Raw genomic sequence first — 25,679 nt, 5'->3', positions numbered from 1 at the left:
CTGATTCCGACTCGCTCGAGTCTGAACATGGGAGCCCGATCCCTGTCCGAAAGTGCCGTGAGCCCGGGGCGGTGCAGGGACAAGGCCGAGAGCGATGGTCCGACTTGCAGGCCACCGAGCCTCGTTTCTGCTCCCGTCCATGCACGTCTTTCCATTGTCCATCTTCAGCAGACGCAGGCATTGCACCGGACGGCAGAGCAGATGGCAGGCATACCGGTTACACTGCAGGCACCGGCGGGTCTCCAGTGAGTCCCCACCAGCTGGTGGCCGGATATCTCCGTCATCTCGTGTGGTTCTCCCCTGTCGTCACGATGCCGGTCCTCGCCACCGATGGAATCTTCCGTCGTCGAACAGGTGGTGGAAGGAGAGCAAAACCGAACCGACCGAAGCGACGTCGGGTCACAAGCGGTACCGAGGACCAGGGAGGGCTTTCAAACGAGCAAACAAACGGGGAGGGGAGGGAGGACGCAAGAAGGGTAAAGGAAGCGAGGGATCGAGCTGACCTTGCTAAAATTCCACGTATTTGCCCGCGTCCTGCCCGACGGCGAGGACTTTGGCGTCGACGGTCCCGCTGCCACGCCTCTCATTGCGTAAGGATGATGGATGAATGATTGGACGGCCTCTAGACTATCGAATACTGGTGGACGAAGCGGATAGGATAGGGTGCGGAGGGAAAGGCGATGCAGGTTTTCTGGACAACGGCCAGTTCTTCCAGAGAACGATCGAGGTGGGCAGCTCGACGAACGGTCGGCGCTTCGTACCTGTTCATTACTAATCTATCCTACGTACTAGTACGCAGAGATAGATGACTGACTAGTCACCGTTGCGGTTGCCGATATTAAACTTTGAGCTATTCGCGATCGGCAACACGTATTAGATCGCTACTGCCTCGGGTGCCTCGGGTAGCTTGGAGTCGTTGCGGGGAACGGGAACGAGTTCGAGGTACCTCTAGTGCCATCTAATTACTGTGCAAGTGCATGTATCATTGATTTATTACTGTTAGTACTATGGTATCGCTCGCAGGATAGGTGGCTACTGCGAGGTTCCGGATGATTGCGATATGGTGATTGCAACAGTACCTAGTAGTTGAATGAAAACAGAACTGGGCATGCTTGGAAGTCTTTGCAAAGGGCAGGATCCCCCATCAGTCAGATGTAGATTCAACGTCTGCCGTCAGGATAGTGTATATGATCAAGGCAGCTGGGTAGATGTTGAGACTGAGGCAGTCGCTGCGTTGAAGGCCGCCATCGTGACTGGATCACTTGGTAGTCTTGCTAGTAGAAACACAACAGTTTTGACGGTAATACGAAGACAATACAGAGCAAAAGCCTACTGTGCATATAAGCATGGGGTGGGTGCCTGTCCATGGTAGAAATTGGGTGGTAGGTACTAATACAGGTATGCAAGTACGGATACGGATACGGTACTGCACTATTACTATTACAAGTACTGTAAGTACTATACTGTACAGTAAGTACGAAGTACGGGGTGTTAGGGGGCTACATACTGTACTTGTATCCGCACAATTCAGTATTACATGTACAGCACTCCATAGACAGGTACTGATACTCCCTCTGCTCCGTATTCGGTCCGTATTGGGTGGTACGAGAATACTCCGTACATACTCCGTACTCACCTTACCCTTCAACCTCCTCCCATGGTCAAGAGCATTCACCATCACGGACACTAGCCAGAGCAGCAATCATCAACGCCACGACGACTGCTTTTTTCTTCTCATCTACGCCCATCATTCACCTCGTTCCTCCCGATCCCATTATTGCCCCCCATCTGCATGCCGTTTGCCGTGAGTGTCCTCACAGCTCGCTATTCCCTCGCGTAAAAACGCATCTGCGCAGCACCGACGTCGAAGACGGCCACGACGTTTTGCAAAAACACATCCCCCAGGATGTACGGTCCAGACCCTCCGCTGGCAATGGCGACGGCGCAGTACCCCGTCAGCGGATCCTTGAGGTCCTGATAAATCAGATCGGCCGGGTTGATCCAGAACTCGACGCCAGAGATGATGATGGCGAAGTGCGGGGGGATGGCGTGGCACGGCGCAAAGTACGATCCCCACTGGTACATGAATACGGCACGAGGCTGGAAGGCCATCGCGATGGCTTCGGCCAGCGCTGTTGTCGCCGTCAGCCCATCAGTCTCCCAAGAGCGTCAAAACTCCCCCCAACCCCTCGGCCCAGCGGAAGGGCGGTGGGCGGGGGGTTCGGTGCGAGGAGGGGCAAGCACGCACGCGGTGGGAGGTAATTCATGGTCGTTCCCGTGTCGACAATGTAGGGAAACTTGGTCGTGTCCGTCGACTGCCCCCACTTGACGCCGTCGGGGATGATGGTGTAGAACGAGTACCGCCAGGACGTCTCCGACTGACCGATGAGGTTTGCCTTGTCCTGTCAGCCAAGCCCTCGGATGACGCTCTCGATCTCCGTCCTTGTCCGGGTGGGAACCTACAATGATGAGGTCCGTGGCGGCAAACGATCCGCGCGGCCGCTCCATCGGCGGCAGGCCACCCCAGGCGAGCATGCCCTCGGACGAGTTCTTCAGGATGGCGACGCTGAAGACGGGGTCGATGGTTCCCTGCATGATGGCCTTGGTCAGGAACGGCGTGTAGGTGATGGCGTTCCACGGCGCTTCCGTTCCGATGGGGCCGTAGAAGGCGCTCGTGAGCGAGGGATAGGCGAGACCGAGGATGCCGACGGTGAGGTTGTTGCCGTGCCAGAGGGTGTAGTTGGCGAGCCCAACCTGCTGCCTGCTCACGTGGACGCCGCCGCAGGCGATGTCGCTGTAGCCCATCGGGCCGTGCACCTTCTCGCCCGATCCGTAGCGGAGGAGAAAGTGGAGGTCGTCGATGGGGCCGTCCTTGAAGCCGTCGACGGTGGTCGGGCCGAAGCCGCAGGCCGATTGTTCGTACCGACCGCCGCCGTTGCACTCGAAGCCCGTCTGGACCGTCCAGGTGTCGGAGCTGCCGGTGTCGAAGAGCAGCCAGAGCGGGACGCCGTCCCACCCGCACTGGATGGCGTACTGGGTCGAGAAGTCGCCGGCGGTGCTGACGTTCTGGTACGTGTGCTGGTGGTGCAGGGGCGGCGTCCGCAGCACCCTGCCGAGGGCCGACGTGGTCGTCAGGACGCCGGGTTTGCCCTTGACGTTGCGGAGGCGCGAGAACTTCATCGACGGCCTGTCCGGGGTCGGCGCCTGCACCGCCTTGATTCTCTGGAAGGAGATGCCGTTGAGCGGCTGCGACACGTCCCAGGCGGCGCCCGCGAGAGCGGCGAGTCCGACGAGCAGGGACGCCAACGAGGCGAATCGGAGCGTCTTCATGGCGGAACGAGAAGCACCGGCAACCATCAACGAGGACGCCTATCTACGTCTATGCACAGGGAGCGGGTACGGGAAACGGACCGGCAGCACTGGACGTCTCGGCCGAAATGGTGATGTCGATTGGTGATGACGATGGAGGAGAGGTGGGAAGGGGGTGGAGGAGGAGTGTTTGACCAGCAGCGGCGAGACATAATATGGCTTCGGGAACGCAGCCGACGGTCAGCCGAGTCGTCGCCACCCTCCTCTGCGTCTGGATGAAGCGAGACGAACGGCACGGTGCAGGACGAGATGAAGAATTGTTTGCCGCGAGGCAGACGACGTTTGCGTGTCGCATCAGACGATCAAGCTTCCGCTCCGTCACGGCGGCCGCATGAGAAGCCATCTGGCCCGCGTCGGCCCAAGGGCAAACGAAACAAGCGAGAAGAAGGCGCGGCGGAGCAAACGGTCCTCTTGGCCGTGACGTGTGGGCGTCACTCCTGCCGGCACCGACTTGGGATGGTTGAGACATTCATCTTCGGACCGGCCACGTTGCGTCATGACCACACGGCATCATCTCCTGCTCAGGCGTCACCGGCCGAGGCGGGATGAGCCAAGTCGTCGGAGGGAAGAGGGGTCGAGAACGGGCGATGCGTAGCGGTGGGAGAGGAGTCGTAACAGCAGCAATTGCCTGCAGAGGTGCTTTCGCACGGCTAAGAAACGATGCATCTGAGACGGCATCGAAGAGAGGAGCGAGCTCCGTTCGCTTCCACGGTCGGCGATGCAAGCCAAGGGGGCACTCTCGTTAAGCGTTCGCTTATCGAAAACAGGCTCCCTTGAACCGCTGCCTCGACAGGTCGCACAGCCCTCGCACCGGCCGGGACCGGGACCCTGCATGCTTCTCGGCCGCCTGATGATGCGTCAAGCTGCGTCGAAGGCGAGCGGTGCATTGCGGAGAGACGCCGCATCACCAGGTGCCGCGTGCGTTGCCTTGAGCTCCTCTGACGAGGAGATTGTGTCGTTGAACAATTCCATCACCATGGTACCTCTCCGCGTCTTCGTTGCTCTTCTCCGCGTGGGCGTCGCTACGTCAAAGGCCGTATTGTATGGCCCTTGCATCCAGTCCGTCCCGGCCATGAATGGCCGGTCCATTGCGTACTATCCAACCCATGAACGACCGTCCATTGAGATTGGAAACGCTGCTGGAGGGTGCTGACTGCTGGAGGGTGCCGACGCGGTAGAGGATGCCGTAGATACGTGTGCCGTGCGAGCGAATGGACGCGTCAGGCGCATCCAGGCCCGGGATGGGGTTCGGCGGTGCCGAGGTCGCACTCGAAATCGCCGGCTCCGAGGCGGCAGACAGGGTCATCGCTCCATGCCGAGGGCTGACGCGGCGCCGGCGATGGCAGGGTTGCGCGAACACAACCAAGCACCGGCCAAGAGGCGACGAGTGGCAGGTCCAGGGCCCGCGTCCAACTTGGCGTTACTGGCATCGTCGCGTCCGCATCCTCGGCACCTGCGAGCCTATGCAATGAGACGGGGATCGCACGATGCCGCACGACGCCGCACGCCGACGGCGAGTTGCCCACGACCGTCACGCAACGGCCGGGCCCCACGGTGGCATTCCTGCTCGAGGTCCAGGTCCAGGTACAGGTCCAGGTACAGGTCCAGGTACAGGTCATCAGCTGCCATCTCTACAGACGCGGTCCTCGTCCTGATGCAGTCGTTGATGGCTGCGGGCGACGAGCACTGGCCAGAAGCGTGAGCCAACGGCGAGTGCTGCTCCCGAGCACGCGCATCCTGCTCGTCTGCCGTCCGCCGTATCGCGTCTGGCTGCCGGAACGGCGCGCAGGAACATGAGGCCGGCGCCGTACGAGATACAAGGCTTGACGGTGGCCATCGTGAGAGCAGCAGGCGCTCAGCCCGGCATGTAGGCAGCGATTGCGAGGGCAGAGGAGGGCAGAGGAGGGCAGAGGCATAGCGTTCGTGGGGTTTTGGTCGCGTGCATCGTCGTCGCCATCGGAAGGGTCCTGCACGCCGTGTTGGATGTCGGGCCGGTTCCCATTTTCGCCGTCAAAGTCACAGAGGCAAGCTTCGTCTCGGCGGCCGCTTCCGCCTCGTCATTGGGCCTCTTGCATGAGCCTTGGTGAGGGGGGCAGAGAGGCTCCCGGGCCGTCGTGCCTCTCCTTGGTCTCCATGGGCAGTTCATGGCCGATGGATGCCACATCAGGCCCACGTGTCCACGCCGGTCGAAAGGGCGGGGAGGACAAAGGGTTCGGGCGCGACTAGAGGAGAAGCAACAGGAAAGGTGGTTTTTTTGCGTCGCACGAGCCGGATACTCTCACATCTTTTGCTTCTTACGGTGGCTCTCCGAGTCGGCCGTCTCGTCCACGGCTCTCTTGGAGGAGGGTGACGTCACGGGCGTCAGGGCGGCGGAGGGGCTCAAGTCCTCCTCGCCAAGGTCGCCGATGCCTTCGTCCTCGTCGGAGCAGCGGTCGCACTCCTGGTCAAAGTCGTGCTGCTCGCGAAAGACGCCATCTTCGCACTCGCCAAAGGCGCCGTTGTTCTTGGCCTCGAGGCACGAAAGCCGCTGGGACAGCTCCTCCCAGATCTGGGACTCGCCGCAGCGGGTACAGGAACCCGCAAAGATGATGAGGCGGCACATGAGAAGGTGAGGGTCGGCGGCCGTGGCCGTGGCCGTAGTCGTGGTGGTTGTGTGTGTGGCCGTGGTCGTGGCCGTGGTCGTGGTCGTGGCTGTGGTCGTGGCTGTGGTCGTGGCTGTGGTCGTGGTCGTGGTCGTGGTCGTGGTCGTGGTCGTGGTCGTGGTCGTGGTCGTGGTCGTGGTCGTGGTCGTGGCCGTGGTCGTGGCCGTGGTCGTGGTCGTTGTGGTCGTGGCCGTGGTCGTGGTCGTGGTCGTGGTCGTGGTCGTGGCCGTGGTCGTGATCGTGATGGTGGTTGTGGGCGAGCGGACGACGATGCCAGAAGCGGAGAGGCGGTCGGGCGTCAGAACAAGAATGGGAGACGGGGGCTGCGTCGGCGGCGAGGCTATCTGCTTCTCGTCGGGCCGTGGCCGAGGTTAGCAGGCCGGCGGGCGGACGAGCTGGCGTGCCGTCGAGAATGGGAAGCTCACCTTGGGCACGAGGGCAGCGGCTCGGGCATGTCGCTTCGTTCAGCTCGGTGCAGACGACAGTACGGAGTACTCTTCGTACACTGGGCAGGATGGCCTCGGCTCGATTCGTTTGCCCGGCTGACCGACGTTTCGTGTCGTCGGACACGGCTTCGACGGTGACGAGGCTCCCGCTTCGTGCTGGCCCGGCTCGCTGGTCACCTCGTCGGGGAGGGCACGGCACGGCGGGTGGAACAGAGGCAGGAGATGGACGGCGGCCACATGGGGGACAAGGCCAACGGAGCGGACGACTTCCGAGGCGAAGGCCGTCGTGGTGATGATGCGGTGATGGCAGGGTGCGGAGGGCGGAAGGCGATGGCCAGCAGTGGCAGTTGGTTCCCTGCGTCGGTCGCTGCAACCTCGCATCGGGGTCCCGCGCATGTACAGGTACTTGTACTCGCATGCCGAACGGGGGCCCAGGGTGGTCGAGCGGAGCAGCACGGAGTGGTACGGCGGTAGTTGGTACTGACGGACGATGGTACGTGGTGGTGGAGGCCTCAGGGTACACGCTGTATTACATGCTAGCCACAGTACCTACCACACTCCACAAAGCTACATGTCCAGCGTTGCAAGTACTTGTACCGTGCATGCAAGTACACGTAAGTGCAAGTACATGCAAGTGCAAGTACATGCCAGTGCAAGTACATGTAAAGGAAAGTAAGTACTATGAGTGCAAGTACACATGAGTGCAAGTACATGCAAGCAAGTGTAGCTGCACAAGTACAGCGCAGCACCCGGTGGACGCGGTCATCATTCGTCACATCCAAGTGCCTAGCGTGCTGAGCTCGAGGCCTACAATACCACCTCGCGGCGGGGCAGCCGCAGGGTCGCAGGGGTCGATGGCGTTCCGCCGGCGACCCTGTGGGGGGCGGCAGCACCGCAGCAAACGGCAGAGACAGCCTACCCGCCCGGCGACTCGGGCTTGTCGCGTAGCGTCCTCGCCGACCTGGTGCGCTTACGTGTACAGCACCAGGTTTGCAGGTCGACGGTGGCCAGGGCGGGCGCATACTTACAGTACGTGCACTCGCCCGCCCTCGGTCCCCGACGCCTCCACCCTCGAGACTGACTATAGGATCAAGTACTTACTGTCGAGGGACGAGAGACGAGCCGAGGCCGCCACTCCCTCGTACACGCACGGCACCTTGATGCAAGGACTATCGAGCACATCCATTTCCGTACGTGAACATGTGCCGGCGACCTACCTAGTACGCGGCATGCCACGCTACACCACACGGGCGTGCTTGCAGGCACTAGCGCTTGTAGGCGGTACCTCGATAACGTACTCCGCTCCGTACTGGACGCGCGAAACACGTACGACGGCGTAGACGGCCATGCATCCATGTCGATGCGTCATACGGACGTACCGTTCCTGGTGCCTACCAACTCGTTTGGCCGAATGCCGGCCGGATGGCATGGTCGTCGGCGTCGATGGTCGATGCGGTGCATGCATGCCAAAGCGCAGACGAAAGCCGTCGGGCGGGCCAGCAGGTGGGTGGGTGGGTGCTGGCGGTGGGTGCTGGAGAGTGCAGCACGTCGGTCGTGGACACCTGCTGTAGGTGGCAGGTCGCAAGCGGCATGCGGTAGGTCGTAGGGAGAGAGTGGCCGCTCGACGAGGGGTGGCCCGGATGGACACAAACGGGCTCCTCGCCGTCACCCATCACCGTCCCCCGTGCAGCGCGCGTGTGCCAGTTGCGTGCCGGTGTGTGCCAGCCGTGCGCGTCCCTCCGACGGCCAAGCGGCATTCATCGAACCCGCCTGCCGGGGGCCAGCCTGCGTCGAAGCGGCCGAGGATGTTGCCGGTGCAGGCGGCAAACCGTCGGAAAGATTCGTCGGCCCAGAGTGCATGCCAGACTGGCAACGGCCGGGGATTCAACCGTCGGCCAGGACGTCCAGGCGTCGCGGCGAGGGACGACACGGAGAGGCATTCGGCGTCGGTGCGTGCTCGTGCTCGTCATGTGCCCGCCGTGGGCGCAGTCGTCTCGTCGTCTTGTTGTCTTGTTGTCCTGTCGTCTTGTTGTCTTGTTGTCCTGTTGTCCTGTCGTCCTGTCGATTGTCCATCCGCCACCGCTGACCGCCCTCGGCCTCGCTGCGGCCAATCAGTCGAGAGTTCTGGGCCACGGCGGATGTCGGAACGCCACGGGACAACGGGCACGTCCGCTCGAGGTCTACTCTAGTAGGTACTAGTACCTAGTAGTAATGGACAGCTGCAAAAGCAAGGTACCGGTTACTTGCCCGTACTTGCACGTTGCAGGCAAGTCCCGTACCGGGCACATGCTGGCGGTGCGTGCGCTATAAGCACATTAATTAATCCAGCATTCGCGCCCACAGCGGCACCTCAGGTACAGTACTAGGTACTACGTATTGACGCTACCGTACCTAGCACGTAGGTATCCGCCTGTACTTGTAGGTGCTGTGCCTGCAGATGCTGCCGGAGCCCCTGCACCCTTTCCACGGCGACAATCCGCGTTCCGCGCACACACAGGTCGACGATGACAGCCATCATGGCCTCTCGCGCGAACCGCCACGGCTTGGTCGCACTCGGGTGGAGGCTCCGTCGTTTGCTCGTATGCCGCGACGCAACAGGAAGCCGCCTTGTTCGTTGCGGCAGTCGGCTTGTCCTGTCTCGAAGATGCACCGGAGCCATGACCGTGGCACGAGTACAGTGGTGTGCGGTGCCCGTGGGCGCCGCCGAATGGGCGACTCTCTAGCGGGCACACGACCCATGCATGCCCAGCTGCGACAGCCACGGCCAGGGCTGATGATGACGGTTGGATGGTACCTAGTACCTAGTAGGTACCGGTACTTGGGCTTTTCTTCGCTGCCATCTCGGCACACCCAAGTGCAGGCACCTGCAAGTACTGAATGTACATGTGTAGCGCAAGTACCCCTTGGTGCCGGAGGGAAACGTGGGCGGAAACGCCATGCCGATGCCGTCCGTTGCAGAGGCCGCTTGCTTTTGATGCTGCACCTCCATCCCCCCGTCCCCATACAATATGCCCATGACGCGGGGCGACGACAATATACTCGGTATTCCGGGGCACCTGCCATTGCCCAGACGCCCGATCCGAGACTCCCTGATGCGTCTTGCCCGTATTTTTGTCATCCTCTTGTATGCCGGTGCACTCCCTGCTCCGTCCAACCATTACTTGTAGGTACTTGTGGATACATGTGTCAGTGGAGGCTGTACTGGACTTGTCTGTGCTTGCATACGTGCTGTACAGCACAACTACTAGTACCTGTACGTAAGTGATACTGGAGGGGCCGGTTACCTAGTAGCTACGAGTACGAGCATGTACGCTGTCGAATGCGCAACTGCTGTGGTGGCTCGCGCAACCGGCAACACCAGTAGTGGCCAGCACCTGTAGTGGCCAACACCAGTAGTGGCCAACACCTGTAGTGGCCAACACCTGTAGTGGCCAACACCTGTAGTGGCCAGCACCTGTACTGGCACACACCTGGGCTGGCACACACCTGGGCTGGCACACACCCGTAGTGGCACACACCTGTAGTGGCCAACACCTGTAGTGGCCAACGCTCGTAAGTGAATTGACAAAAGTGACGATTCAGTTTTGGTAGCGCTACTCCCACAAATTGAATCGACATTTTTGCCACCCAACTGTGCAGGCCAACGCCCGCCATCGACCGGTCCAGCCATCGTCCGAATCCCTCCCCGGCGCCCTCGGAGTCCGCAGGCCCCGTCCCCGCAATCGCTTCTAGCCTCCTTCCATCGCCTGCCAAGGCCGGCAGAGGCAGAGCCCAATGGCTGGCCCAGCTGCCGTCGACCAAGCCAACGTCCATGTCTTGGTTCAGCCCGCGAGGCCGCTCATCCTCCCGCCGCATCTTGACCCCGCGCGCCGCCGGGGAAGGGGGGCCGTCCTGACGAGCCCACGCGTGCTTGCGGCATGGCGCATGCGTCCACCCCCCCCTCGCGGAAGGGCGAGGTGGACGAGAACGGCGGCCGTTCGGGACAACGGAATCGTACGACCTCGCCAGACGGCCAGTCGCCGATCCGCCCGCCGGCCTGCTGCCCGAAGGAGACGACGAGCTGCCCCTCCTCGACCCGCGCCCCCTACACATCCCCCGTTGCCGTCCCCCATCGCCGTCCCCCCATCGCCGTCCCCCCATCGCCGTTCCCCCATCGCCGTCCCCATCCCATCCCCATCCCCTTCACCCTTCCCATTCCCCTCGGCATCTCGTCTGCTGAATCAAAGGGTCCTCCCCCCATTGGCCGGCACCGTGGGGATTGCCACGCCTCCACGTCTGCCGCGGTACATTGTCCGACGGGAGTAAAGGGCGAGAGGCGCTTGACACGTGAAAGGCGACCGCCGAACAAACGGCGGCCCCGACGGCCCCTCCCATCCGCCGCCCCGAACGACCCAATCCGGGCGGGTCCAGGCGGCCTCCCCGGCGCATCCGCACCACATCACAGGACGACCGTCGGAGCCAGGACGGACCATGCAACCTCGCATACGAGCATGATCGGTGTCGAATGTGGTGACGAAATAATGCTTTCGCCACGCGGAGGCGAGAAACCAAATGCTGTCACCACATCCCCGTCGGAGGCGTCACCGCCACACCTTGGTCGTGCTTGTCGAGCCGATGCAGAAGGAGCACAAAACGGCCTCGAATCGTGACGCCATTGCTTCCTTGCATCTTTAGTAGTCATCATGGAGAATGTCGTGTGTGTGGGTGTGTGTGTGTGTGTGTGCTCGGTCGACAGCTCCTCTGCCGTCGCACCGTGATTCTTCGCGCATGCCCGTGTACACACGTTGGCTCCGAGTGTGCCCATTCTCATGCGTCATGCGTCATCCGCCGACGAGCAGCACGCTTCGAGATGGCCGTCTTCGTTGAATGTCATGGGAATCACTTCAAATCGGACGAAACCGCGGCGCTAGCTACGAATACGTATGCTGTCGAGTGTACAATCAACCACATTCCCATACCCCGTCGACCCTTCCCGGCCCATGCCCTTGCCTGATGCCGAATGCCCTGCCTCGTGCCCTGTCCGTCTCCCGCCCACCTCCTCCTCGAAATACATGCGCCTCAAACCATCATATGTCAAGACATACAATACAAGCAGGATGCGAGGGAACGCGTTCTAGGCACGGCAGCAGAGGTGCGGCACACACGGCAAATCATCAAGACTTGGTCGTCATGGCATCCACTCGGGAACGAACAAAACAAAAACGAGACCCTCGCATCGGTTCGGCACAGCCCACGCTTCGGCCGAGGGCAACAGTCGCCTGGCCCGGGGGAGCCGCGCCGGGAGACGAAGACGACATGGTCGGTCAAGCTCTTCATACGGTGCGTAGGCTGCCGTCAGGTTGTCAACATCATCAGCTCCGACGACATCTCGACGGGTCGCGCGGCAAGTCTGGACACACAGACTACGTGCCACCGGCTGCTCGGCGCCTGTGGGAGGCATGGTGAGAACGAAGAGAGAAAAGGGGGTGAGAGAGAGAAATAAGAAGCCCCGAAATGCCCGGCACCTCGTGGTGGTGTTGCGCCAGAAACCCCCCCCCCCTCGGAGGGAGACGGCCGAAGCACCCACGAGCACGAGGTGGTGCCGTCAAACTTGTTGCTTTCCGCCAGCCCCCGCCGAGCCGCGGCAGGCGAGGCATGCGAAGGCGGCGCGCAGCGGGGAGGCCGGCATTCAAAAACATTCAGGGCGGACAAGATTCGCTCCGGCCTCGCCGGCGCACGCGCTCTTCATCGGCCACGACGGTCCGTCGCATCGCAGGGGCAAGACTGAGGTGAATAGATCATCAAGGGCAAGGCCGAGTCGGCAAGCGTCCCGGGGAAGAAGAAAGCAAACAGCCGGATGTGCTGCGCAGCCGTGGACACCATCGTCGACGTCACATGGTGGGTTCGTGCCGCCGGCCAGGACGGCCACGTCAATCAGTCAAAGCCATCTCGCATGCATCGTCAGTGCCAGCATGCACGGGGACCGAGCTCCATCAGAGTCACCCAGTCATGAAAGCGCGAGTCGTGTCGTCGGGCACATCACTGGGCGCCCGGGCCGCCGGGGGCCGGCGCGCCGCCGCCCGGCGCTCCTTGCGCACCCTGCTGCTGCTGGTACATCAGGGACTGGTACCAGAGCGCGACGTAGTTCTGGTACCCTCCATCTGCGCCCCGTCAGTCTCGAGCTCGACCCGTCGTTCGGCGCGGGAGTGGGGGGCCGTCCGGCACTCACACTGGGCATACGGGTCCGAGGCGTCGCCTGTCGCTGCCGCCGGTGTTCCTTGGTTAGTAGACGAGCTTGGCGCCTGGGAATACGAGGCTCTATCGAGATCCTGATGTCCACGCGCTCGGCCGCCGCCGCCGCCGCCGCCGCCGCTCTTCTGGCGCTGTAGACTGGTTAGCGACCGTGTCGTCGGGGCGACCGTGTCCCGGCGGCTTCCACGTACCACGGCCTCGACCTTCTCCTCGATGGCCATCTTGGCCCGAGCAATGCTGTCGCGCGAGCCGATGAGCGCAATCTCCCTCTGCACCTCGCCGGGGCCCGACGACTGGGCCACGTTGATCTTGCATCCCGTCGAGTTTTGCATCTCACGAATCGTCTCGCCCCCCTTGCCGATGATCATGCCGACCGCGTCCGAGGGCACGTACATGGCATCGTTCGTCTTGTCCGGGCCGCCGCCGACGACGCCGCCGAAATCTCTCGACGGGCCGTCCATGCGGCCGCCGCCCGACGGCTTGGTCTTGACCGCCGGGTTCTCGCCGCGCGTGTCGCTGTCGACAATCTCCATGATGGCGTCCTTGGCGCGGGCCGCCGCCTCGACGGAGCCGATCAGGTTCACCGGACGCAGGCCGTTGACGCTCTTCGTCTCGCCGACAATGTTGATGTGGCAGCCGGATCGTTCCTGGAGGTCCCGGATCGTCTCGCCACCGCGACCGATGATCAGGCCGACGGTGCGGTCGGGCACCATGATCTGCATGTGGTCCTCGCCATCCCGCAGCTGCGCCGCGCCTCCCCTGCCCCCGTCTCGCGACTTGTCCTGGACCGCGTGGTTCAGGGCGCTCATGCCGCTGTCGTCGATGATGCGGTTGATGGCGTCCTTGACCTCCATCCGCCGCTGGACGGGGCCGCTGATCCTGCACTGCCGGAAAGGTCCGCCGTCCGTGGCCGACAGGAACTGGACGCGGCAGTTCGTGTCGGCCTCGATGCGCCGTAGGTTCTCGCCCTGGCGGCCGATGATGAGGCCGACGAGGCTCGACTCGATCTGGATCGTCTCCGAATTGTCGTCGCCGCCTCCTCGCAAGGGAGACCTCTCACGACCGCCGCCCCGCGGCGGCGAGAATGGCTTGCCGCGGGGGGGTGGCGAGTAGGAGCGATCGCGCCCTCCGCGCTCACGCCCTTGGCCGCCGTGTCGCTCGTCTCGGTAGCTGCCCCGCAGAGGCGAGCGCGATCTCGATCGTCGATGGGCGCGGTCGGCGTTCCTCCCGTCGGCACCGTACGTCGGCGGCCGGTCGTACTGGGTGGCGCCCTTGTCGGCCGCGTACGCCCTCGCCTTGGATACGATGTCGTCAAAATTCATGGTGCCCGAGGTGACGGGTCGGATGGCGCTCAGGTCGACGTTGCCGCTCGCGGCCGGTGCGGGAAGAGCATGTCCAGGCCCGCCATAGGCAGGTGCCGCGCCCGGGGGGTGAGAAGGAGGAGGTTGGTACGAGCCCGGCGGTGCCGACGGCCCGGGGTAGCCATGGCCAGGCATGCCGGCCGGAGGTTGCGATGCGTTGGCTGCGGGAGGCCGCTGGGCCGCTGTTCTCCATGGTTAGTCGGAGCTTGACGGGAACGGGAGCGGGTGGGAAACTTGCCCAACGCAGCAAGGATGCTCTGGATGTCGGGTTGGGGTTCCGCCATGGTTATCGTGCCCTGTCGTCGAAAATGGCAAAAGAAGTGGCTGTTGGTGCTCGCTTTTCGGCGCTTTCACGTATTCGACTGTCTGCTCCTCCGAGGTGGCAGTGAGGATGCTGCTACTCGACGGAACCAAAACGACGCTCGTGACGGAGCCGTGTTTGCCCCTTCCGTGCAACGCCGTGCCAAGGGTGGAAAGTCGGAGTGAGAGCGGGCGCCAGGCACGAGCCTCGCAGCGGATTCAGCACGGCGAAAGGTGGATGGCTTTTCAGCGAGCCGAGGAATGGTTCCTTTGGGGGTATCGAGGCGAGGCTGCGCGAGGCCGCGGTGGATGAACGGACGGTTGATCGTCTGACAGGGCTGGCCACTGGAGTTGGCAAAGGCCAGGATCACCAGAGGCGTATGAGTTTTTTCTTAGCACCGCTGGCCTCCGGATCAAACTTGTGCCGGAGGGCAGATGCATGCTTCGGCCCTTATAGTACTAGTACTTGGTGTAATGCTGTGCCTCGTACGGAGTACTCCGTACAAGTACTGTAAGTACGTACATGTACTTAGGCGTACAAATTGTACTACAGTCTACGGAGTACAGCTACTAAGGCTCCCAGTACTCCCTGTCTAGTACTTAAGTCCTGTACTTACAGTAGTACGGTTCAGGGCAGTTTGCAGAGTATGTCCTCCGTAGAAACAGCAGACACAAGAAAATGAATGTACAACTACTACGGAGTAGGTACCCTATGGGGTCCACCCACCGATTTCTGCTGCTTTGCATCACTTCAGTATTAGCTGCCAAGACCGAGACCGAGACCTTGGGATGGGACCCTGAAGTTTGAACACAGGTACGGAGTAATACAATCAAGTACATTTACGGTGTTTACTTATGTCGGCAATGCAGAAGATGCATGCACTCTCAGGCGTTGCCTTTTCATTGCTCATCCATTCCGCTTGAGTAGTAGCATATCGGCGCCTCCAGCTAATACTCTACTCCCATGATGGACTTGCTCAGCAAGGTACCAGGTAGTAATGACACTTTCAGCAGTGTTTCCATACAGCGGCCACGGTCAGGGTAGCGTTGGTGGCGGCTGGCGGCTGGCGGCTTCGCCACCTTCTCGCAACACATTGGTAATCGGCACTACCTAGAACGGAGTAGTTGTACAACTACTTACTGTACGAGTACGGAGTAAGTACTCGCCGTACGGAGTCCTGCAAGTACTGTACGCCGACAGCTACATTAGATACTCGAACACTGACGCAAGTACTGTACAGAGTACCTGCTGCTGCTGGTGGTACCAACACTCCGTACTGCGTACAGAGCACATGTTAGGTTACCTAGTACCTGCTGGCACTAACAACAAACAGTGCTGCACCCAAGTACATATGTCCCAGTGCTGCAGCCTGTACCCAGCATCTCCAAACCTACTCGGTACTCCGTTAGTAGCTAGTACTTACAGTACATGTCCCGTAGGTACTGGACGGCGTTCGGCACAACCAAATGTACGGAGTATTACCTAGCGCAGGATTCTTCCATGTCCTAAATATGCTCCGTATTCATTCGCATGGATTATTCAGCAGGAATTACTACCTCTACCGCTGGCTCTGCGCCTGCTGGCCGTTGAGGAGCAGAGGTAAGCTCTAGTCTCGGACGGAATAATCGTCGTCGCATGGCAGTCGTGCCAGCACTCGCGCCCTGACGATGCATCTGATCAAGGTCATTCATGACGGTCATCGTACGGATGTCGAAGCCGAAGCCCAATTCCCAGCGTTCCTCCCCCTCCCGCCCGCTTACAGTGGCTTTCCGTGGCGCAGCAACCTAGCGTCCAAGGGGGCTTGTAACGATGTTGCAGCGCTTGCGACGTGCATTTGTGCCCCGTATCGGCATCTGACCCATTCATTCCACAATCGAGTCAGTCCCCTTGAACGCGACTAGGTGATAGGTAGGCGGCAGGTACCTGCGCCGTAGGGGAGAAATGCCCCCGTGACGTGTCTCGGTTTCGCCGGATGGAAACGCCGTCGCGGCCGTCGTGCCGTGACTGAGCGAGTGGGTGTTGGTTGCACGACTACTGCCTGCTGGCGGGTGGGTGCCGCCGACTTGGTGGTATTTAAGAAGATGCCGCCGACCACCACCACCTCGGCTCAGACTTTGCCTTCACCTTCGCCTTCACCTTTGCCTTTGCGCCGCATCGAGGCCATCCGTCGGGTTCCCTTTCCTCCTCCGTCACCCCATCCACCGCTTGGCGCGCCAGCCCTTACTGCGCGCTACCATGATACCCGGCGACGCCGTCCAGACAATACCGCCCATCTCGAGCGACGTCCCGATCATCGAATAAGAGAGCAAACGAATCGAGTCACGGCGAATCGTGCCATCAGCCGAGCCGCGCAAACGTGCCGCCGCCGCCGCCATCATGTGCACCCGCATCGTCATCGAATACAAGTGCAAGCACCAGGTCTCGCGAGGAAGCACGCGATGCTTCCGGGGCGATGGCTGCCCGGGGAGGAAGGATGAGATCACCACCGACAGCGACATCTGCCCGACCTGCGAGGCCCAAAAGGGCGTTCGCTCGGCGAGATGGTGTCCCGAGGGCGGCTGCTGCTGCTGCACCGTCATGTGAGGATCGACCGGCCGAGGAGGAGGCGGCGTGCCGAAGTGGCGAGTCTACGCATCCGGATGACAGGGCACCATCTCGACCTACCACGACACGCCGGCAGCATGCGGGAGCAGGACACGCCGGCCACGTCCGTCCTCCTGCCTCGGCGTGATCGAGCGACGAGTACTCCCCCGCACGGTGATGAAGAATGGACGGAAACAAGTCCCCAAGTTCGACGACGAGGATGATCTGAGGTTACGAATCATGAGGCGAGTCAAGGATGCGACGCCCTCGGCCCGGTTACGTCATGAAATTGCCACCGAGCCCCCGAGGGCGGTTGAAAGTGGACGTGGTGCCAGATCCACGTTCGGTGCTCACGGCAGTCCTCGTGCGCCTTCAAAAGTCATGTGATGGACCTGCCGGTGTTTGCCATGTTGGGAACCGGTATGCTGTCTTGAGAAAGAAAATGCGAACAACGTACGGAGGATGGTATATTCGTCCACCCATGTCAGCATTGGCATGTGCCGCGACGCCAAGTACAACTATGTGCTCCTACTACTATGTGCTCCTATTAGTTCCTATGTAACCGGATGGATGGCAACATGCATAGCATAATACATACGAGCTTCTCCATCGACCATGCGTTCGCCTCGCGGTAGCATTCTTGGTACCACTCTGCAAAAACCGGCCCACGCCAACGACCCATGAAGGCAGAGTTTTCTCCTTCCTCGCCCATTCAACGCGGCAAAACCAGACCATAGGCCGTCGCAGGCACCTCCCCGCGATATGCAAAGTCCGTTTCAAGGCGCCCTTGGAGAGTCGCCGAAGAGCCCAAAGGGAAAAATAATGAACTTTCAAGCGAGGCGTTACTGGTATCAGAATGTCTCCTGTAACTTTCTAGGACCACGCTTCCAACGACGGCAGTGGCACCGAAATCGCGGTCCTCTGTGGCTGCCCACTAAACGAATACGCTAAATGCTAAGATCAATAATAGCAATCGGTAGGGGTGTCCCTGTAGTGCCCGCCGCAGGGCATGGTCCATGCCACTACGAAGACAAGTATCGTACCTACAGTGCCTATAAATAAACATGAAATGGCCGCTAGCTCAGTTCTTGTTTGCGTCCCGAAGCTTGCGCCTCGATCGGTACAAGCATTGTAAGGCGCACAATATGAGTACCGTACCCTATTGGTGCCAGGTAGTACGCACAATCATCATAACACAATCGTCTAGATGTCGAGTCTGAGCATTTCCGAGAGTAAAAGGCAGGCAAAGGTCGCATAGTAAGTGCACTGTTACCACGTTCATGTAGGCAGATACCATGTGTGCACAGGCAAGGACGGTGTACTGTAAGCAAGTATACATGCAGTATTGCTTTGTACTGCCTACCTGGGAGATTTCCTGGTACCAAGTATGAGTAATGGTATTTACTTGTACTCCGTACGTTTAGTGCATGTAATGGTAGGTGTATGTGTGTACGAATACGGAGTCGCAATACTAGGAGGTAGCTAGTACCTTTGCTGGCAGCCAGGTACAAATGGCCAAGGCAGCTTCGCCTGCAGCTCCAACCAAGTACTTACTTGCTTAGCGCTCTCCTCGCTGCCAGCCTACACCTGGAGCCCGCGAGCAGGAGGGGGAGGAGCTCTCGCCCCATTGCGACCCTTGCGAATCCCCGCTAATGCCCCTTCAAGAAGAAGCAAGAACTCCGAATGAAGAAATGCCTCCCACCCATGTCGATACGCGTTGCTCTCTCTTCCTTCTTCATCAACTACCGTCGCGATTCGCGAGCTGCCCGTCATCGCACCCGTCAAGTCGCCCGCCATGGCCAAGAAGGTACGTCAGCGTATCAGCTACGGTGAGTCTCCACCGCACCTGACCCCGGCTGCGTCCAGGTCGAAGTCGCCGTGTCATTCAGCATCGACATCATCATTATGTGTACCCGTGCCGTGCTTGTACTTCGTACCTCTACATGCCTCTTCCACCCTGAACCCCTCGCGGCAATACTGTCGATCCCCCAGGACTCTATCCTCCGACTGCTCTTCTCTCTCCCGGTCGGCCTGACGGTTTCATTCCCACTGACGGTTGGCTTCCCCCACGCGTTGCAGTCCTCGAAAATGCCAAATCTTCGGCGGGTGGCCACCGTCTCGGCGTCAACGGGCTCGCCGTCGACAGCTACAACGACATCCTGTGAGCCCTCTCTCCTCTCTCCCCTCCTCCCTCTCCTCCTCCTCCCTCTCCTCCTCCTCCCCTCCTCCTTCTCCTCCCTCTCCTCTCCTCTCCTCTCCTCTCCTCTCCTCTCCTCTCCTCCCTCTCCTCCCTCTCCTCCCTCTCCTCCCTCTCCTCCCTCTCCTCCCTCTCCTCCCTCTCCTCCCTCTCCTCCCTCTCCTCCCTCTCCTCCCTCTCCTCCCTCTCCTCCCTCTCCTCCCTCTCCTCCCCCTCCTCCCTCTCCTCCCCTCCTCCCTCTCCTCCCCTCCTCTCCTCTCCTCTCTCTCCTCGCCCTCCTCACTCGCCTAACCCTGGCACGCAATCCACTACCTCCACGGCGGACGGGTAACAGTGAGCTAACCGAGGCAATCTTCGGCAGTTATTCCGCCGGACGAGATGGCATCGTTTGCGCTTGGGACTTGAACCTCGACCGATCCCGTGCCGCCGACGTGTCCGACAACGCCTCGGCCAAGCCGCAGCAGCCCACGACCAGGTTCCGCAGCCAGTGCCAAGCACACGTCCATTGGATCAACGACATCATTCTCGTCCAGGACAATACCGCCCTGGTCTCGGCGTCCTCGGACCTTGCCGTTAAACTGTGGCGCCCCCATTCCGAGGAAGACGGCGGACGTGCCCTGACGATCGGCGAGCACGCCGACTATGTCAAATGCGTCGCCGCTCCTCCGGCCGACATGAGGGCCACCTGGGTCGCCTCAGCCGGCCTCGATCGCAAGATTTGTCTCTGGGACCTCAACGGCGCCGGCAAGACGCTCGAGGTCGACGTCAGAGGCGACGTCATCGTCGAGAAAGGCTCCGTCTACGCCCTCGCCGTCGGCCGCAACCTGATCGCCAGCGGTGGGCCCGAGAAGATTGTTCGCCTCTCCGACCCTCGGACCGGCTCCAAGGTTTCCAAGCTCGTCGGTCACCTGGGCAACATTCGCTCCATATTGATCGATGACGCTGGGGATATCATCCTAAGTGCGGGCGCCGACAAGACGATCAAGATGTGGAGCGTCAGGGGCGGCCGTTGCATGTACACTTTCACCATGCACGATGAGAGCGTTTGGTCCCTGCACTCGGATGACCCTCGCCTCGGCATCTTTTACAGTAGCGACCGCTCCGGCCTCGTTGCCAAGACGGACATTCGCGGTGGCTTGGAGGACGTCGACAACGGCCTCAGCCTCGCCCTCGCTCAGGAGCATTTCGGCGTCTTCAAGGTTGTCGCCGCCCGTGGCCATGTCTGGACGGCCACCAGCCAGTCGTCCATCAACCGCTGGGCAGATGTCGATACCAGCGCCGACGGCATAAGACTCCCAGAATCCTTCCGGCATCAACGAGCAGCCTCGGCCACGTCCAACAGGACTCGCCAGACATCACGATCCCAACATGGGGGGTACTCGAAGGGGAAGGAGGTATCGCCAGAATCTATTCTTCGACTATCGAATACGGCCGTCTTTCCGTTGCGGACGGCCATGGAGCCGGAGTCGAGCCCGCTGAATGAGTTCCCGACGAGGAGAGGGTCGCACGCGATCATCGAGCCACCAGACCCCGACGTCAAGCCAATTCACGAGCTACCACAAGAGACGATAGAGGGCCAGTTTGGCCTGCTCAAGCACAAGATGCTCAATGATAGGAGGAGAGTCTTGACTTTGGACACGGCCGGCGATGTCCTGATGTGGGATCTCATCAAGGTGCGTCGACGTCCGAGGACACAAAAAGGGGACACTACTGACGAGATGCGCCATCAGTGCAAACCCATTCAAAGCTTTGGCAAGCAGCATCTGGAAGATGTCGAAAAGCAGGTCAACACCCGCGAAGCCGTGGCGCCCTGGTGCTCGGTCGACCTCAGCTCCGGCAACCTGACGGTCATCTTGGAGTCCTTCAACTGCTTCGATGCCGAGGTCTACGCCGACGAACTTCGGTTGGACGAGCCCATTGATTTCAGAGAAGACCAGAGAAGTACGAGCCCTCGGCCATCTGCACCCGATGGATTTGCTGACTCGGCACTCCGTAGTCAACCTCGGTCGGTGGATTCTTCGGTACCTGTTCGCAAACTTGATCGACGAGGAAATCAGACGCGACGCATCATATCGAAAATCGCTGGACGCCGATACCGAGCGGCGGCAGGCGGCGAACCGGACAAATACCCCGACGTCGATCGATCTGTCGCTGCCCAGATTGTCGGATTGGCAGGACTCGGACCAGGTCACGACACCTCGAGCCAATGGCTTGCATCTCGCCGTCCCTGCGCCAGGCCTTGGCATCGGCCTGGCCACTCCAGCGCCGGCGAGGAATCTCTCGGGCGTCCCGGAGAATGCCGTCTCCCAGCCACTAGAGTTGAGCACTTCGGGGAGCAAGGACGATTACTTTGCCGGCGACAAGGCAGCCAAAATGCCGGCGACGGAGCCGTCGGAGCCGTTGGCTTCGACGGACAATGGCGACGACAAGGGGAAGGAAAAGGACAAGGACAAGGCCGGCGACAGTGGCAAGTCACCAGGGACGGCGTTTGGTAGAAAGTTTCGAATGTCCTTTGGCTCCAAGAAACTAGGCCGTTCGTCCTCGCAGGCGGCGCAGGACAAGCCGGTGATTGTGGAAGACAAGGCTGTCGAGTCCGAGTCGTCATCGACGCACGAGAAGGAAGTCGACGACAGTTTCCTCGGCGTCGTGCAGAAAATACGCAACGAGTACGACAGGCAGCTGGTCGAGGTGACGGAGACGGATTTGATGTCGGGGGTGACGCCCAGTCTACCTGCCGAGACGCCTGTGCTGAAGCTTCCTCGAGGAACGAAAATCATGATCCAGGAGGAGACGTCGGGGGGCAACGCCAACCTCTACCAGGGCACGGTGGAAAATGTGGGCAAGGATGCCGACGCGATTGAGCGAAAGGCGCCCATGTGGTTGGGAGAGGTGCTCCTGCAGAACCACATACCACACAAGGACCTGGTGAAGATTTCGTTTGTGCTGTATCCGATGGGTGATCTTCCGCCCGTCTCGCCATCGGATAGCAACAACAGGCTCAACGCGAACAGAATGCTCCGTGTCAAGAAGGTGCTGTCCTACATCGTCGAGAGGATCGAGGACCTATCCGAGGAGCCGAAACCTGCCAAGCTAGCGCCCGAGGAGTATCTCGAGCTGTACTGCAATGAACAGGTAGGTCACGGCGGGTGTTCGAACCGAGACGTGACGAGCGCTAACACGTGGCCGTCAGCTGTTGCCACCATCGATGAGTCTTGCTACGGTCCGAACGCATGTCTGGAAGGGTGGTAACGACATCGTCCTACATTACAAGGCGAACGGTCGCAAGGTCATCAAGCCTCTGGCGCAACCGCTGCGCTCCCCCGAAGCGCAGCAGGCCGAAGGCGACGTCGGAGCCGGCGCAGGAGCAACAGCTGGCGAGGCACACAACACTTCAGCAGCATCGTGAAGCGAGCCGAGCCGAGCCGAGACTCGGGCGATGATTGGGGGGGCGGAACGGTACGGTGAACCAGCACCTAAGTACAGTAGGCAGGAATCCGTTTGGGTATCTTTTATTTCAGCATACGCTTCGCTGCCGGTATCGGTCCCGGGCCTGGATCCGCACATGCACCGACCACGGCCCATCCTAGGGGTGCTCCTGTTCCTGCTCCTCGTTCCGATCAGGCATCGATCAGGCATTCGGTAGGAAGGACCAAGCGGTTCGCTGAACGGTTGCTTCTGGTGGGCTCTCTCGCGCGGCGTCGTGTCGCTTGAGGGGGGCGTCGTCGGTGTGTGCGCCCTTGACCGCCCGCTGCGTCGCATGGCACGGTTCGAAGCTGGAAGCGACGGGGCCGTGTCAGACCATGGGCTTCATGGTATTGACGGCCCACTGATAGCTTCCGAGGAAGATGGCACCGCCGATGGATATCCAGGTGACGCGCGGGACGATGCCGGCGAAGAACGGACGGAAACCTTCGTCCCGGGCCAAGGTCCGGAAGACGTGGCCGACGGAGACTTTTTCCTTGGAGAGCATGACCCTCGTCTTGAGGACGTCGAGCGGCGTCGTCAGGGCGGCGGCGGCGGCACCGGCCACGCTGCCGAAGAGGGCGCTCTCGATGGCGGAAACGTCGTCGCCGTCGGCGCGACGGCGGCGACGCCAGTCCTTCATGGCCTCCCACAGGGGGAACTGGATGACGGTGAAGGGCACCTCGCGGAAGACGGTGATGCTCCAGCCGCGGTAGAGCTCGCGCCAGACGGCGGCGACGCCGTGGGACGGGTAGCGAGCCAGGATGGCCTTGAGGGCGGCGGCGGAGGAGCCACCGTGGAGGCCAGCCTGGGCGCGTTGCTTGACGACCTCGGTGGGCACGCGGATGGCGCAGGCGGCGACCTCGCCGAGGCTCGCGGCGGCCATGTGGGTCAGGGCCGAGGGCATCAGGCCGCCGAGAGCGCCCTTGGACGCCTCGTAGGTGCAGAAGAAGAAGGCGGCGCCGGGGGCGGAACCGACGAGGGCGGAGCCGATGCCGCGGTAGATGCCGGTGAAGCCGCCGGAGGGGAAGAAGCCGGCCGACGACTGGAGACGCGTCTTGAGGGTGTCGAGCGGGAAGAGCGAGAGGTCAACGGTTGTGCCGGCGAGGGCGCCGGCGAGGAGGGCGGACTGGAAGGTCGGCGGAGAGGAGGCCATGGTTGATGGATGGATGCTCGCCGTCTGCAAGCTCGCCGTCTACAAGCTCGCCGTCTGCAACCGCTCCCTCTGTCTTTTCCTTTTCGATTCGTCCCTCCCCTCCTCGTCCCTTCCCCTCTCTCTCCGACGATCGGCCGGACACCGATTCGTTCGCCTGCGACCGAGCCCTGCCGAGGACGAGGGAACGAGGAGAGAAGTGGCGGTAGGAATGGCTTCTTCGAGCTTCGTCACGCTTCGTCGGGCTTCGTCGGGCTTCTTTGAGCCTCGTCGAGCTTCGTCGCGTGGTGGATGGTCGAGGAGAGGCGGAGCGACATGAGGTGCAATGTCCCGCGGCGGTGATGGGCAGGGAAATTATTTTAGCTCGAGCTGCAGGGAGTTGCAGGGACCAGCTCGGCTGCACGCTTATCGATTGTCGGCGCGGGGCTGGTGGTGGGGGCAGCAGTCGGCAGCCTCGTGCGTACTTGAGTCCGCTCGTTGGTAGCCTCGCCGATAGCTACCCTATAGGCGTCACCCAGGCGACCATTTGGACTGGAGACCGTCGACTGCCATGTAATTGGTATGCCATGCATCATTGAGGCATCACTATTTCTATTGTCTGAGGCCGCATTGACGTGCAGGGCAGTTGGAGTTCCGAATGTTGCTGATGTACACGGTCAAGACTCGAATATTTGGCTGCTAGCCAATATGTCATGCATGTTTCCAAGACTGTCCTGATGTCAGCTACGGCCATGATATCATTACCAATGCCTACCTAGGGTTGGCTTCACCACCTCTGCCCACATGTACGTAAGAAGGCAGTGCGACAGTCGCCACGAGTATTTTGTTTACGAAGGGAAGAAAGAAGATTGAATAAACAATACTCCGTATATTCTTTCGATTTGTCCGAACTGGCGGGCTCGTCACGAACATGCACGTGGCCACCGTTTCCTTCCACCAAGGACATAAGGTGTACTGCAAGTACTGTAATTACCCATAACGGAGTATTGCTGTACAGAGTACTCCACACTCCTCAATACCTACTTACATGTACATTTACATGTACACCTCGCTAGTTACATGCTTATCAGTAATAGCAATAGTATGTAGTTGTAAGTGCTATGTATTTATGTGCAAGTACCCCATCCTGGGCACATGTAATAATACTTACTGTCTGCGCAAATACCTACTGGATAAGAGCACGTGCTATCGTGGGACAGTACAAGTATACCTTCCCACCAACTCTGCTCAATTGAATCCAAAATAATCCTCCATTCCAGCATGAATAAGAGTTTCACATGTTGGCCTCCCATGTCTCCAAGGTGCATGGTTTACGTTCACATGTCGTTGGTACCCAGCAAGTTGTCACCGCGGCCCCGTGCAACAGCTGGTTGGTAGCACGCCATATGGGCATGTTTAGTACGGAGTATAAGCAAGTTAGAGCTACTAAGTGAAGCACCAGCATGTGACGTCACGCTTTCGCCGACCGGCCCGCAACCAGCTAACCCGGTGTCAATGTCGCATCAACTCCAGCGCAAAGCCGACGTCACCCTCCCCAAAACGGCGACTCCGGCCGTCACGATGCACGGCACGAACGGGGCCGCAGAACGTAATCGCCGTCGTCCCACTCGCTCCATGCGCCATGCGCCATGCGCCATATGCCCTTTGACACGATACCAGATTCGTAGATGACGTGGCGGGCGGTAGGTCTGGACAAGTCGGCGATTGCCTCTTGTCGGCGACGGCCTCTTGGTCAGCTTTTGATGGCTTCTTGTCGGCCGACTGCCACTCGTCGGCCTCACAGGCTCTTGGTTGGGAGGGGTTGGGACGCGACATCAATCGACCAGCACGCAATGGGGAGCAGTCGGCTTCAGCTTGGAACGCATCGTATATTCTCATCTCATCCGTGCAGTGCAGGCCCTTCGAGCCGCGGTATCCAATGCAAATCGCCGTTC

General features: G+C 60.6%; 8 protein-coding genes and 1 pseudogene across 8 annotated transcripts; 2 read left to right on the top strand and 7 right to left on the bottom strand.

Annotated features, from left to right (window-relative positions):
- Nucleotides 1-1,824: 1,824 nt before the first annotated feature.
- Nucleotides 1,825-3,330, bottom strand: DCS_05455 (eukaryotic aspartyl protease; the record flags this gene model as incomplete). The annotated part of the gene is made up of 3 exons (XM_040802758.1): nt 1,825-2,132; nt 2,249-2,402; nt 2,464-3,330. The coding sequence occupies 3 exons, from the start codon at nt 3,328-3,330 to the stop codon at nt 1,825-1,827; spliced, it is 1,329 nt and encodes a 442-aa protein (XP_040657791.1).
- A 1,657-nt stretch (nt 3,331-4,987) lies between these two features.
- On the bottom strand, nt 4,988-5,206 carry DCS_05454 (uncharacterized protein; the record flags this gene model as incomplete). Its single annotated transcript, XM_040802757.1, has 1 exon — nt 4,988-5,206. The coding sequence occupies one exon, from the start codon at nt 5,204-5,206 to the stop codon at nt 4,988-4,990; it is 219 nt and encodes a 72-aa protein (XP_040657790.1).
- A 441-nt stretch (nt 5,207-5,647) lies between these two features.
- Nucleotides 5,648-6,875, bottom strand: DCS_05453 (uncharacterized protein; the record flags this gene model as incomplete). The annotated part of the gene is made up of 2 exons (XM_040802756.1): nt 5,648-5,917; nt 5,970-6,875. The coding sequence occupies 2 exons, from the start codon at nt 6,873-6,875 to the stop codon at nt 5,648-5,650; spliced, it is 1,176 nt and encodes a 391-aa protein (XP_040657789.1).
- Nucleotides 6,876-8,423: 1,548 nt separating this feature from the next.
- DCS_05452 lies at nt 8,424-8,642 on the bottom strand (annotated as a pseudogene).
- Nucleotides 8,643-10,374: 1,732 nt separating this feature from the next.
- Nucleotides 10,375-10,970, top strand: DCS_05451 (uncharacterized protein; the record flags this gene model as incomplete). The annotated part of the gene is made up of 2 exons (XM_040802755.1): nt 10,375-10,740; nt 10,791-10,970. The coding sequence occupies 2 exons, from the start codon at nt 10,375-10,377 to the stop codon at nt 10,968-10,970; spliced, it is 546 nt and encodes a 181-aa protein (XP_040657788.1).
- A 1,505-nt stretch (nt 10,971-12,475) lies between these two features.
- DCS_05450 (far upstream element-binding protein 2) lies at nt 12,476-14,333 on the bottom strand (the record flags this gene model as incomplete). Its single annotated transcript, XM_040802754.1, has 4 exons — nt 12,476-12,597; nt 12,666-12,819; nt 12,880-14,210; nt 14,267-14,333. The coding sequence occupies 4 exons, from the start codon at nt 14,331-14,333 to the stop codon at nt 12,476-12,478; spliced, it is 1,674 nt and encodes a 557-aa protein (XP_040657787.1).
- A 2,206-nt stretch (nt 14,334-16,539) lies between these two features.
- Nucleotides 16,540-16,929, bottom strand: DCS_05449 (uncharacterized protein; the record flags this gene model as incomplete). Its single annotated transcript, XM_040802753.1, has 1 exon — nt 16,540-16,929. The coding sequence occupies one exon, from the start codon at nt 16,927-16,929 to the stop codon at nt 16,540-16,542; it is 390 nt and encodes a 129-aa protein (XP_040657786.1).
- Nucleotides 16,930-18,728: 1,799 nt separating this feature from the next.
- Nucleotides 18,729-22,536, top strand: DCS_05448 (WD repeat protein; the record flags this gene model as incomplete). The annotated part of the gene is made up of 7 exons (XM_040802752.1): nt 18,729-18,740; nt 18,800-18,866; nt 19,013-19,094; nt 19,492-20,803; nt 20,861-21,071; nt 21,127-22,262; nt 22,321-22,536. The coding sequence occupies 7 exons, from the start codon at nt 18,729-18,731 to the stop codon at nt 22,534-22,536; spliced, it is 3,036 nt and encodes a 1,011-aa protein (XP_040657785.1).
- Nucleotides 22,537-22,923: 387 nt separating this feature from the next.
- On the bottom strand, nt 22,924-23,748 carry DCS_05447 (mitochondrial S-adenosylmethionine transporter; the record flags this gene model as incomplete). The annotated part of the gene is made up of 1 exon (XM_040802751.1): nt 22,924-23,748. One exon carries the CDS (start codon nt 23,746-23,748, stop codon nt 22,924-22,926), a length of 825 nt encoding a protein of 274 aa, XP_040657784.1.
- Nucleotides 23,749-25,679: the final 1,931 nt, after the last annotated feature.

The sequence above is a fragment of the Drechmeria coniospora genome, chromosome 02 (assembly GCF_001625195.1).
Source record: "Drechmeria coniospora strain ARSEF 6962 chromosome 02, whole genome shotgun sequence".
NCBI classification, from domain to species: Eukaryota; Fungi; Ascomycota; class Sordariomycetes; order Hypocreales; family Ophiocordycipitaceae; genus Drechmeria; species Drechmeria coniospora.
Note: the sequence above shows the minus strand (reverse complement) of the source record. Positions and strands in the feature narration are given on the sequence as shown.